Source organism: Hemicordylus capensis, chromosome 1 (assembly GCF_027244095.1).
Source record: "Hemicordylus capensis ecotype Gifberg chromosome 1, rHemCap1.1.pri, whole genome shotgun sequence".
NCBI lineage: Eukaryota > Metazoa > Chordata > Lepidosauria > Squamata > Cordylidae > Hemicordylus > Hemicordylus capensis.
Window position 1 is genome coordinate 216,401,163 of NC_069657.1, and position 14,418 is coordinate 216,415,580.

General features: G+C 42.8%; 1 protein-coding gene across 7 annotated transcripts in view; it reads right to left on the reverse strand.

The window, feature by feature from the left end:
• HECW2 (HECT, C2 and WW domain containing E3 ubiquitin protein ligase 2) overlaps positions 1–14,418 on the reverse strand; it is a 259,192-nt gene that overhangs the window by 131,888 nt on the left and 112,886 nt on the right. For 4 of the 7 annotated variants that reach the window (XM_053283122.1, XM_053283121.1, XM_053283118.1 and 1 more), the window contains exon 3: positions 8,458–8,565. In XM_053283122.1, the coding sequence (XP_053139097.1) occupies positions 8,458–8,565 (108 nt within the window). Of the gene's footprint in view, positions 1–8,457; positions 8,566–10,684; positions 10,698–10,883; positions 10,942–14,418 lie in introns of those variants that run through there. The other 3 variants (XM_053283124.1, XM_053283123.1, XM_053283125.1) reach the window with 3 other exon arrangements.

Genomic DNA, 14,418 nt, shown 5'->3' on the forward strand with positions numbered 1-14,418 from the left:
ATTTTCTTGAGGTTTGAAGGAAGGCCGATACAAATCCCATGAATTATTGCTTTTAATGCCTTTGGACACACACCACAGTTTTAGTTAAGTGAGAAGAAACAGTCTCACTTAATAGTAATAGTTTTTTCAAGTAATAGACTAAAACAGGTGTCATTAAAAAGGTATTAATTAAACTTCGAGGAAGGCAGAGGCTTAATGGAGCTGCCTGTGTTGCAAGTGCTTTGGACCCAACTGTGATCAGACCAAAGGTGCTCTCCTATGGAAGTAGAGTATAAACAGCGAAAGAGAGATGAGAATCAAATTGATTCTTGAGTAAGATTGGTGTCTTGAATGAGAAATGGGTAAAATCATGTTCAGAAGGATGTGTTGCCAGGAGTCCACCAAGTTACATTTATAGATTAACCTCGACATAGGAGGTAATTGATCTGAGAGCTGTCTTTTCTTGGCGCTTGAAGACCTGTCCATGGTTGAATCTGGTGCTAGATTAAAGTCTCCTCCAAGAATTCAGTTTCTAGATTTACATCATCTAGCCACTTTAAGTATCTGAAAAACAAATGTGAGCTGTTGAGTAGGGGTGTGCAATTCGGGTTTTCGGTGATTCGGTTCGGGACCCGAACCGAATCACCCCGTTCTGTTCTATGCCCGAATCTGGGCTACCCGAATCACCCCTGATTCGGATTAAATCCAAATCGATTCGGGTAGGAAAAACGGGTCCCAGGGGCAAAAAAGTGGGGTGGTAGTGCCTAATGGATGGAGGCTACCACCCAAATTTCAGGGGAATTGGGCAAAGGGCTGATTTTTGGGGAATTTTTGAAGTTTTAGTGTCTTTGGTGCAGATCGGGGGCATAGCGTGGGATCTGGGCAAAAAGAGTGGGGTGGGGTGGTAGTGCCTAATGGGTGGAGGCTACCACCCCAATTTCAGAGTGATTGGGCAGAGGGCTGATTTTTGGGGAATTGTTGAAGTTTACACATCTTTAAAGTTTTTCCCCATAGAGAAGCATTGAGGTGTCAGCAAATGTATAGCTTCACGCGGGGGGCAAAGGGGTGGCCTAGAGCAGTGTGGGGTTGGTGGTAGTGCCAGGTAGGGTCAAGGAAGCTACCTGAATTTTTTCAAAGGATTTGGGCAGAGGACTGATTTTTGGGGAATTGTTAAAGTTTACGCGTCTTTAAGGTTTTTCCTCATAGGGTATACATGGAGCTTTCAGCAGCCCCATAACTGCACTTGGGGGGGGTTCTGGGGTGGCCCAGAGCGAGTGGTAGTGTAGTGCACATAGGGTGCCAACCACCCCCATGGGTTTCTAACCCATGGGGTACAGAGTTCTGTTGTTTCAGAGGTATTCTGAGTGTGGATTCTATGATAGCACATTAGAGTGGATTCATGGTGTTTCATTGAAAATCTCATTAACTATCATAGAATCCACACTCAGAATACCTCTGAAACAACAGAACCCTGTACCCCATGGGTTAGAAACCCATGGGGGTGGTTGGCACCCTATGTGCACTACACTACCACTCGCTCTGGGCCACCCCAGAACCCCCCCAAGTGCAGTTATGGGGCTGCTGAAAGCAGCTTCCTTGACCCTACCTGGCACTACCACCAACCCCACACTGCTCTAGGCCACCCCTTTGCCCCCCGCGTGAAGCTATACATTTGCTGACACCTCAATGCTTCTCTATGGGGAAAAACTTTAAAGACGTGTAAACTTCAACAATTCCCCAAAAATCAGCCCTCTGCCCAATCACTCTGAAATTGGGGTGGTAGCCTCCACCCATTAGGCACTACCACCCCACCCCACTCTTTTTGCCCAGATCCCACGCTATGCCCCCGATCTGCCCCAAAGACACTAAAACTTCAAAAATTCCCCAAAAATCAGCCCTTTGCCCAATTCCCCTGAAATTTGGGTGGTAGCCTCCATCCATTAGGCACTACCACCCCACCCCACTATTTTGCCCCTGGGACCTGAAATTCAAGCTGATGTCACATCAGACCTTTTTGCATTCAAATCAATGGAGACAAAAGGCGGGAAATTCAAAGAGACGTCACCCCGAATCACCCGAATTTTTTGGGCACGAATCAGGGGTGATTTGACTCGGCCCCGAAAAATATCGGGGGACATCGGGGGTGATTCGGTTCGGACCCGAATCACCCGAAATTGCTCGTTTGGGGCACAGATCGGTCTGTGCCTGAAATTTTTTGCACACCCTACTGTTGAGTATTAGGTGCATGGATAGAACCAATTAACAGTGGAATGTTGCCCATAAAAGCTTCTAGAAAAAAATATATCGACACTTGGAATCACATAAAGTTTTAGTGGGTTATACACTGGAGTTCCCAGAAAGTAGAACAGCAACACCTCATGCCTTAGAGGTGCCTGAAGCAATGTATTGGTCGAGAAAGAAGAAACTGTTTACGATTTTGGTAACATCTTTGTGAGAGTGTATTTCTTGGAGCGAATGTGTAAGCAAAAAGCAAAGCCCTAGCAGTAATTGATATGTGCTGAAGACAAACCCTCAGATATTGGTTTCATATTTCTCTGTCTTTTGAGCATATCTGGTGAAATGTCTGGGTAGACCTTAATGGGTTTGTTTTTGTAGTTAAATGAGCCCTTTGCATGTGCTTCCTGAAGAATCTTGTTTTTTGTTCTGGAGCCAAGAGGTTGTACTAGAATGTCCTGGGCAGGAGCATTACTCTTGCTTGAAGTTTAATTTCACTGAGCACTAACCTAATGTCTTCTGTTGCTGCCTTATCAGTGAGAGGATCGGTTTCTATTTCTCATGATGCCATTTTGGCCATGTGGGCACATTGTGGTAACAGTGGGGAAGCCTCCGGGCATGATGAAGCCAGTAATTATTTAAGATGTTTCCTTTTATAAGAGGAATCACTGTTCCAGCTGCTTGAGATTTGCCCATCTTGGAGAGGAAACAGGTAAGAAGGTGCTTTATTTTCAGAGTATTTGCTGTGTGAGTAACAGAGCAACAAGCTAAGGCGTCCGCCATGTGCGATGATGTAATTGCCCCCCACGTTATTTTTATTTTAAAAGTCAGGGATCTTTTTCTTCCAGCAAAGCACAAATTGTGCATTAGCAAAGCAAATATACAATACATCAAGTTTTATTTCATTACATACACACACCCCAAAATAGAAATATTGATAGCAGCTTTACATTGCTGATACTTCTTTAAGAAAATTAAAGATTAACTGAGTAAAATTGACATCTGAAAATCATTGGACTGGAGCCCGAGACGCATGAGCAGAACTCTGTTTGCCAAGTGGGGCTCTCTCACCCTCTCCACCACTGTATCCCTTTGTAAAGCTGCTCCTAAGTGATGAGAGACCCTCCTGAATGGTGTGGGATGTGGTAATGCGAAAGCCACAGCAGGTGGGGAGGGGAATCAACAAAAATTGTGGGGCTACCTTGCATGGATAGAAGTGCCCTCAAATCACACAAAGGATCCTTTGGATCCAAGCAGTTATTTCTGACAATGTCAAGATATGGAAATCAATATGCCCCATCAGGGTATTCTTAAAAAGAAAATCTAAATCACAGTTTTTCAGATTGAAACACATCACAGTTCCTAGACAGAACAAGACTGAAACAAGAAATGGTGCCAAAGCAGCAGGCAATTGGGTTTGTAAAGAGGCTTCTTCTGAATTAAACTGCCAGGCACCGGGGCAGGGAACATAGTGCAACGACGTGCAACGACCTGCACTATTTTTCAAGTGGTGGCTACTTTGGCTAACTCCCCCCCCCCCCGCAAAAAAAGACACAACCCTTCAAGAGACCTATTTTCCTGCTGTGCTGACCTCCATACAGTACTGCACTCTTCTCAGTGCTCAGGGGGTGGGGGCTTTAAGAGAGATGGGAAGGGTTACATTTCCCAGCACTCATGCATGCCTTCCAAGATGGTGCAGAGGCTCAAGAGGGCTCAACTTCCTATAAAGGAATGCCACTGGCACTGGGCACAGCACTGATGGGAGTGATTGCTTCCACGGGGTGCCAGAGAGACTGTGCAGAGTATTCAGCTTTACTTCACACAAACAACTGGTTAAGGAGCTGCGTTTAGGGTTGAAGGGAGCCACCACTGGCTCCTGGTTCTGGCATAATGGATCATATTCCTGGTTTGCCTGTTTCATGCCCCACCACAGCTGAATAGGGGTCACATTTCACAAAGTGCAAAGAAAACATAAATGAAAAGCAGCCTTTTCTTCAGCTCAGTGCTAGCATGTGTGTCATTCTTTCCAGCTAGGCTGTATGGCTAGAGCACTGAACTAGAACCAAAAGCCCCTACTTAGCGACAGAAACACTGGAAGGGATTGGCAAGACACTATTAGTTTTAGTCCCCATGCCACAGAGAAGCTAGGGGATAAAGATTCACTCTCCACCTGAAAAGCGTACAAAAAAATCTTTTAAAAAGCTATTGCCCACAACCTCATCAAATAGGAAGCCATGAAAATACTTGAACTTTTTTTCGCTGCTCTTTGCTGAATTCCCCAGAGCCAAAAAGAGAGTGACATTTCATGCCGATGTCACCTTTTCACTCCTTGCCCAGAGAATGGGAAGAGTGACACTTCCCTGTACCAATGGCATTAGTGCCGAAATATAAAGTCAGCTGTCTTTTTTACAGGTGACAGCCGGAGGGCGCCAGCTCATTGCAATGGTGATCAGTACACAGTCTTTGGCAGCTGTATCATTCTTCCTTCCTTCAGCCTCCCCTTCATGTTCTTTCCTGAGTAACAAAACACATCTATTTATGTAGCACATTCCTATGTTTGCATTCCGCCTGTATTTGGATTCTGTGTTGGAGCTTTCTTCTCACACCCAGTGAATATTTTCAGGATAGATAATTGTTTTGCAGAAAGAGAAGAGGATTCATGATGTTATTTATATTGGTATGCTTTATTTATTAGATTTTTATACCGCCTCACAAATGTAAAAACACATTTTAAAAAACCCAATAAATAACTAATTAAAACAAAATTAAAACCAGTTTAAAATAATTAAATTATAATTATAATTATAATTATAATTATAATTATAATGAGAGAGAGACAGAGAGACAGAGAGAGACAGAGAGATATGATTATATATATATATATATATATATATATATATATATATATATATATATATATATATATTATGATGATGCTTACACACGGTCTACCAGATGTTATTGACTGGATTTGGTACTTTAATTATTGGGCCCTTTCCAAGGGTCTAGGATAACTAAAGAAAAATTAAAGATAGCATCGTAGTATTTGTGCTGGCCAGAGTAGTGTGGCCTTCTGTAGTTGATGTGTTGTAATTTTATTGATGCCCGAGGTGTCAAGATGGTGTTCAAGTTCTTTTGGTACTGCACCAAGGGCACCAACAACTATTGGCACCACTATTGTTTTCTTTTTCCAGAGCTGCTTAATTTCAGTCTGAAGGTCCTTGTATTTAGTTATTTTCTCCAATTGTTTGTCATCAACTCATCTATCCCCTGGGATTGCAGGGAATGGTGATAATAATAAATCATAACAACAACAACAACGGATGATGATGATGACGATGACGATGCTTGTCCTTGCATGTCCCAGGGAATCTAGAGGAGTGAATAACTTTTTATCTGCAATTGGTGGGGGGACGGGGGACGGACTGAGTGTATATCTGCCTAGATTTACACACTTTTCTTGTGATTTGACGGATTTGTAGGATTAGTGAAAGCCAATGAACAGTGCACTTGACTGACAATTATTCATGAGCTGATCTGTATGGAGGAGTAAGTAAGCAGGAACTTGATAAAGAGAGTGAATCACTGATCATTGTGGATCAAGACTAATGTGTGTGGGTGGGGGAGAGGGGATAAAGTCCACTCTAGTGCTCTCTATGTGGCTTCTAATTTTGATAGCATCAAAGAGGTCCCTTTCTCTTTGCAGCCATTGCCACCATATGGCTGTTGCTGCTCCTCCTCCTCACCACTGTTGCCTTCTCACTTACCAGGTAAAGAGCTGGTAGCAAGTGAATGAACATTCAATGGTAGCCGCTCCTCTTTCTCCTCTTCACTGCTATTATTTGTTGTTGTTTTTTAGGTCAAAGAGAAAGAGAAAGCAACCAAGTGGGTGGCAATGCTGAGGAGCAATCCTGAGGCTCAGGGTGCTCTTAGCAGTGCCCCCTCATTTATTCAATTTCTATATCGCCCTTCCAAAAATGGCTCAGGGCAGTTTACACAGTTAAATAATAAATAATTAGGATGGATCTCTGTCCCCAAAGGGCTCACAATCTAAAAAGAAACTTAAGATAGAAATCAGCAACAGTCACTGGAGATACTGTGCTGGGGGTGGATAGGGCCAGTTACTCTCCCCCTGCTAAATAAAGAGAATCACCACGTTAAAAGGTGCCTCTTTGCCAAGTTAGCAGGGGTCTGCTAAGTCAGCAAGTTAGTCACTGACACCCAACAGTGCCAACCTTTGATGATGGCCCTGTATACTACAGTACAGATGCAGAATCTTGTGCCTTGAGGTGTCTTTAGCTTTAATTTAGTAAGCAAAAAGTAGGTACCATTGGAAAGGCTGATCTGATCATATGCCACAGCCAGGTCCTTGTACTTCAGTCCAGAAGTGCCGCAGATATTTGCTTCCTTTTCAACTTGTAGCATATGTTGACTTATGCCTTCAAGGTTTGAGTGGCTACTACTCAAATTCTAAATTTTAAGAGAAACAGCTTCCTAGAGAGTAGGGCCTATAACAACTACATTTGATAGATAAAAAGTACTTTAAGCAAGCCTGATGCCATTTATCCTCACCATTAGCCTTCTTTCACTACCTTCTCCCAGCTACAGGTGGCCCTCATTATTTGCGAGGGTATTTGCATATATGGAAACCTCCAATAACAAATCCTTACCCCTATGGCAATTTAGGGGTTAGGTTCCTAACAAAAAGCAGGGGGACGCAAAAAAGCAAGGGTATAGAAAATAAGAAAAACACAGCACCTTATTCTCCAGGTCTCCAGCAACACTCCCCTGCCCCCCAAACCATGAAATTTGGGCAAATATTTGCAAATAATTGTAAACTTTTGTTGTTGTTGTTAAGGAGCTACAAAATGGCTTTCTGGGGTAGAACAACACCTAGAGATTTACATATCAGGCGGTATAAGAATATGAAATAAATAAATAAAAATAAATCAATGGCAGCCAGAAATGAATTCGGAAGTCATTTACAGGTCATTTCCGGTGATGCAAAACCGTGGATAGGCGGGCTTTGCTGATTTTTCTACCCACGAATAAAGAAACTGGATCTCCAAGACCCAACGATGGATACATGAAATCGCAATCCACGAGTCCATGGATAATGAGGGCTACCTGTACAGCTCAATGCTAAAATGATCAAGACTGGCGATTTCAGAGAACATACAACTACATTGCTGGTAGGATACTTCTGAAAAAAGGAATTAAAAATAGTGGCATATATAATTTTGTATAACCCGACGAGGATCCATTCAGATTTATGCCTTTAGCCTGGACTATATGACTCCATTCCTCCCTGACTTTTCCACAATTCTGAAATTTGTTTCTGAAGCAATCTTTGAAATGTTTAAAATATTGAATGTGACACAAATCTTAGTCTTTGCTGCTTTGATGCCTGTCTCAGATTTTCTGTTTGTCACTTAACAGAATTTCAGACATGTTTTTTTTTTTTACTTCCCTGCCCTTGCTATGACCCATGCAACAGAAGGAAAGAAACCAGTTTTTCACATGAAAGGGAAATGCCTTGTTCAACCAACTGTCTTAAGCAAAGTGGGTGGCTGGGATCAGAGATGGTTCAACCACTTGCATTTTATCTTTGGCTTTCATCTTTCAAGTATTCCCAATTCAAATAACAGCTTATTTTACCTCCCCCTAAGAGATTTTATCCTGGGACTCACTGAGCAAGAAGCACAAACTTAAAAGACTTGGTTTAGTATTATTTTTAAAAACAGATAACTTTACACTGGTTTCCCTCTAATTCACTAGCTCTGTTTCTGCAGACATTTAACAGGAAGAGCAACAAATGTTACATAAAAGATGAGCAATGGAAGAAAATTTCCAGACTTTTTCTAACAGCTGAAATTACTCAAGTGTCATCTACATTCAGATTTCTCTCTCAACAGACCAGCATATATTTGTGATATACTTTTCTCAGCTTATGTTTCACAATCCAACTAAAATATGCTACAATGACTGCAGAACAGGCATATTTAGCCTAATAAAGAACTGATCACTTACTTATCAATACTTTCCAATGATTATATTTTACTACTGCCATCTCTTTCACACTCAGATTTTGAGATTACACAGACACAGACACAGACAGACACACACAGACACACACACACAACATAGTATAGCAAAATGTCTCAGAAAAGGTCATCTGAAGCAAACACTCATGCTTCCACATAGCTATTCACAAATACATTCTGTATTACCCAGAGTACTTACGTTCCATAAAATAGGGGCCAGGTTCAATTCGCCACACAATTTGCCCTTTCTGTGTTCCAGTCACACCACGGTTCTTGGAATCCCAGAAATTTGCTGGTGAATTCTCATCTGAAAAGCAGAGCAATGGAAATTTATTTCCCAACCCCTGTAAAACGTTACACATAAATAATACAATCAAATTTCAGAGAAGACTGTTCATGTTATAGTAGTAGGAACCCCAGTTGCAGAATGGTTTTTTAAAATCACTCTAAATGCATCTTTGTATCAATTTGCCTGACGAAAAGCTCAAGAAAATTTGAGTAATATGCATTAATATTTATTATGACTACAACATTTAATCTAATAGATTGCCAAACATTTTGATCAAGTAAAAAAGTGCTTCTGATTAATCAACCAATCCACACACAAACTGTTTTTAATACAACTATTTATAAAAACTTCTGAAAAAAGCTCCATCTTAAGAGGCATCTCCTCCTCTAAAGAAAGAAATCCCTGTTATAAGATTATGCCTGCTGCAACACATGTATGCATCATTTAAATATTTAAAGGGGCTATTCTCATGATCTGCAAAAATCGGGCTAGGAGATCCTAGCCCGATTTTTGCAGATCGTAAGAACCACCGGGCTCGGCTGCGAGCCCGGTGGTTCTAGAGCAGGTAATCCGCTCAAGAACCCCTGCCTTAAAACCAGGTTTGCGGAGCGAGCGTTCCACAAACCTGGTTTTGAAGACCGTGAGCTGCGGTGCGGCTCTGCGCCGTGCCTACTCATAAGAAGACCCCCGGAGGGGAGGTGAAAAGCCACCTCCCGGCTCCAGGGGTCTCGCCAGCACACCCTGCACGCTTGAGCAGGGCATGCTGGAGCTTGCAGGGGCCAATCGGCCCCCGCTCTCCCCAGCCCCCACCGGCTCCGTCACGGAGCCGGAAATCGTGTGAGCAGCCGATCCAGACACCCAGGGCTCCCGGCAGGATCGTCTGCGGGGAGAGAGGGCTTAGCCTGCTCTGCTTCCAAAACCAGGTCTCACCAATTGTGAGATCTGGCTCAAAGTGTTTTTTCCCCCTTTAGAACATTTACTCATATGCACACTTGCATGCCCCCCTCCTTCTCCTCTGATGTATGAGAAAGACCTCGGTTCAAGCCAAGCTCTGTGAGCCCCATCCCTGCAAAACTATCTACTTCCTATCTGGGTTAAAATAAGCTGAGATGGGTCGTGTTAGCCTTATTTATTTATTTATTTATTTATTTATTTACCACCCAATATAGAAATCTCTAGGCAGTGAACATATAAAACATACTCTACATGCAAAATATAAAACATTTAAAATTCATAAAACAGATTAAATCACAATAGATAAAAACACATTAAAATTTAAAAATTCAATTTCAGTTAAAAGCCTGGGAAAATAGGTACATCTTCAGGGTCCTCCTAACAAACAGAGGAGGAGATGCTCTTATTTCAGCAGGGAGCGGGTTCCAAGCTCCTGGGGCAGCCACAGAGAAGGCCCAATCCCGAGTTGCCACCAAATGAGTTGGCGACAACCGTAACCGGACCTCTCCAGATGATCTTAATAAGCGACAGGGTTCACAAGGGTTCACAAGAGAGAAGGCACTCTCTTAAGTACCCTGGACCGAAGCCATAAAGGGCTTTATAGGTAATCACCAGCACTTTGTATCTCAGCTTCTTCTAACCTACTTGCTTCAGATAAGCCAAAATGTGTACCCAGGTTTGAAGCAAGCTATGGGCTCAGGTTATCTAAAGCAAGTAGGTTAAAGTAAGCAAAGATTGGTCATGTCGTCCAAACCCACCAATCTTGGCTTATTTTAAGCTAAATAGGACACAGATGCTGGCACGGGGATTGGGGGGGTACATTCCCAAGGCGCTAACCAATGTTCCACATAACATCTGAACTAGATGTTTGCCTAAAGTGGAAGCTCTAATCTATAGATATACTCAGCTGGGACAGCTGAAGTCATAATTCGGAAATACGCATAGAAACATCCAGATGACTAATAATGGCTCATCCTAGTTATTCTCTTTGAGCAAAATTACTAACTAGATAATGCAATTAGGCTATCATGACCATGAATCTGGGACACCCCCCTCCCACACTGGGGGATGAGCTAAAAGGATGGAAAGACTCTATGACCCAAACCCCAGGTGACCTGCACCAGCAGAAATCCTGTGTACACACATACACACAGAGCAGGAGAACCCAAGCCATAACCTCTACCATGAGCCGAGGACACAGCACTGCCTTCCACCTCTGACTTGACGGAGTCTTCTGAGCACCTGCTAGCCCGAGCATAGGTCCCCCAGTGCCATTGGAGCCAGAACTAGCCAACGCCCCTTTAAGCAACAGAACCTTGCCTAGGGAAGGAGGAGAACTTCATTGGGCAACAGCCATAAAAGCCACTGGAGCAACATCCCACCTTTGTTGCTAAAGCCAGTTCTTTTGGATTCCTGTTCAGAGCTAGCCAAGGTCTTGACCTTTTCCCCCTTTGAGCTGTCCGCCAGATCAGCCCAGAACATCATAGCAGAACACTGCATAAGAGACCAGTGCTTTCGGATGTTCCATAACGATACAACGGAAGCCAAAAACAGCTTGAATCTGAACTGCCAAACCAATGATCTGTAGAAACAGCAGTAATAATTTATGACACCAAAACAGTTGTTTAGGACCCTAGTCACCAAGTCATTTACTCTAAAAATAGTCCTTTGGAATTCACGTAGCCTTGAATGTGCAATTTAAGGATTTCAATCTCATAAATGAGAGCTCTGTATTCTAATCAGGGTCTTCAAATAAGAACCCAATTGGGTCAATTTGCTTCCCGTATACAAATCCTTGAATTTATTTCCCAATTGGTGAGTTCAGAATGAACACATACCGGTATGTACATCTTTATACATAGTTTCTTTCCCAAGAGTCTCAGTAGGCTCCCTTATCTTTATTAGAGAAATCAATAGACGTGAGAGAAATATTTTCCCGAATACACCACAGAATTGCAAGAGTGAAGACACTGCAAGAAATACTGCTGTTAAGGGGGCAATTGCCTTAAGGGGGCAATTATTAGAACGCTTCTGAAGAAACCTGCATTGGAGTTAAGCAATTATAGGCCTGTCTCCAACCTTCTGTGGTTGGGCAAGGTAATTGAGAGGGTGGTGGCCTCCCAGCTCCAGGTAGTCTTGGATGAAACTGTTTATCTAGATGCATTTCAGACTGGCTTTCAGGTGGGCTACGGGGTGGAGACTGCCTTGGTCAGCCTGATGGATGATCTCCAATTGGGAATTGACCGAGGAAGTGTGACGATGTTGGTCCTTTTGGACCTCTAGGCAGCTTTCGATACTATCTACCATAGTCTCCTTCTGGAGCATCTGAGGCGGTTGGGGGTGGGAGGCACTGCCTTGCAGTGGTTCCACTCCCTACTGGGCAGATTCCAGATGGTGTCTCTCAGGGACTGTCATTCTTCAAAATCTGAACTTCGGTATGGTGTCCCTTAGGGATTGTTTAACATGTTGTTTAACATGTCCAATGTTGTTTAACATCTACATGAAACCGCTGGGAGAGATCATCAGGAGATTTGGTGCAGGGTGTTATCAGTATGCTGATGACACCCAAATCTATTTCTCCATGTCAACATCATCAGGAGAAGGCATAACCTCCATAAATGCCTGCCTGGCAGCGGTGACGGGCTGGATGAGAGATAAACAGACTGAATCCAGATAAGACGGAGGTACTTAAAGTGCAAAGTTGGAACTCGGGAAATGGTTCTGATCTGCCTGTTCTGGAGGGGTCACACTCCCCCAGAAGGAACAGGTACTCAATCTGGGGGTGCTTCTGGACACAAACCTCTCTCTAGTGTCCCAGGTTGAGGCAGTGGCCAGAAGTGCCTTTTATCAGCTTCAGCTGATATGGCAGCTGTATCAGTTTGAGATAAATTACCTCACAACAGTAGTACATCTGCTGGTCACTTCCAGGCTTGACTACTGCAATGCACACTATGTGGGGCTGCCTTTGTACATAGTCTGGAAACTGCAATTGGTTCAGAATGCAGCAGCCAGGTTGGTCTTCGGATCATCTCAGAAAGACCATATCACTCCTATCTTAAAAGATCTACACTGGCTGCCAATATGCTTCCGGGCAAAATACAATGTCTTGGTTATAACCTATAAAGCCCTAAACAACTTAGGCCCTGGGTATTTAAGAGAATGTCTTCTTCGCTATGAGCCACACTGTCCATTGAGATCATCAGGAGAGGTTCATCTGCAGTTGCCACCAGCTCGTCTGGTGGCTACTCAGGGACGGGCCTTCCTCATTGCTGGCCCAAGGCTTTGCAACATGCTCCCTACTGAAATAAGAGCCTCGCCATCTCTTACAACTTTTAAAAAAGCAGTCAAGACACATTTGTTCACCCAGGCTTTTAATTAGATACTGTTTTAATAGTTTGATGGTTTTTAACTCTTAAATAGTTATAATGTTTTAACCTTTTCACTTGTGTTTATTGTTTTGTTGTAAACCGCCCAGAGATTTGCATTTTGGGTGGTATACAGATAGGTTAATTAAATAAACAAACAAACAAACAAAACACTCCAGATTTTAAGAAAGCCATGATTTCATCTTTCCATAGTGGTAAGTCCCCTTCAAGTACAACCAGACTGCTTCCTCATCATCATAGTCAGTGCTGCAAGCTTCAGCTGACATGGTTCTCTCCTCTTTCTTCTAACCAGCTGAAATTGTAAACTGAGATTTGAACTCAAATGTTGTGTCAGCTATATATACATCCAAACACTTAAAGGGTCAAATACCGCTAAAGGTTAGTAGTTTAGTAAGCAGTGTTCTTGCCTTAGAGTCATAAAACCAAACAACCAGACAGAAACCCTTCAAATGCATTCCCATTTATTAGCTGTAACTCATGATGGAAGTAGCCTAAGGGAATGTTACCAGGCATTACATGTCCTGCTATCCACACAAAAAAGTCAAGTGTATGAGCTCTTCATCTCATGCTCGTTTTGCTACTATCATATAGAAAAAATTCCTAAAAGCAACCATATCTCCTAACAAAAATTCCTAAAAACAACCTGCTGTAATTAAGTAAAGTGTGCCATCAAATCGGTGTTGACTCCTGGCAACCACAGAGCCCTGTGGTTTTCTTTGGTAGAAAACAGGAAGGGCTTACCATCGCCATCTCCCGTGCAGTATGAGATGATGCCTTTCAGCATCTTCCTATATCTCTGCTACCCGATATAGGTGTTTCCCATAGCCTGGGAAACATACCAATGGGGATTCGAACCAGCAACCTCTGGCTTGCTAGTCAAGTCACTTCCATAATTAAGTAGCAATGACAATTAAGTAGCAATTACACATAATCAAAGTGATGTGTGGTGGGAACTCAAATCCAGTACATATAAACGAAGCCAATTACTCCAATTTAGGATGTTTACAGGCAACTCTTCCTTTATTCCGAGTGAGAATATCTGGCCGACAGTATTTGTGCTGTTGTAAAGAGTGAATGGAAGAGTTTGGTGCACATCAGTGTTCTCTCTAATTTTTTTAATCTGTGTGCGAATTGAGTTTTTTTCTGGGCAGCAGTGCACATGCACATGCATTCAGAGTGGGCCTTCCTGATTCAACTTGAGCAGAATCTAGATTTAACTGAGTGGATGTCAAAAACTGCAAGCGCAAGCACATGCGCACACCTTAGAGGGAACACTGGTGCACAGGGCAGCTCAAAAAGGATTGTTCCTTTGCTAAAGTGGCCTTCAAGTAACTTTCCTATGATCGATGACAGTTGCTTACGCACAAAGGTATTTATCATATCTTAAGAGGCCTCATGCTACCATTTCCCACTCTGGCTAATTCCACTCATGACACTAAAAGTGCCTTTGAGCCTCTTCTCAACTATTTGCAGAGATGTAGAATGTTTTTAATGTGGGACAGGAAGCAGACTTCCATCCCTACCCCCTTAA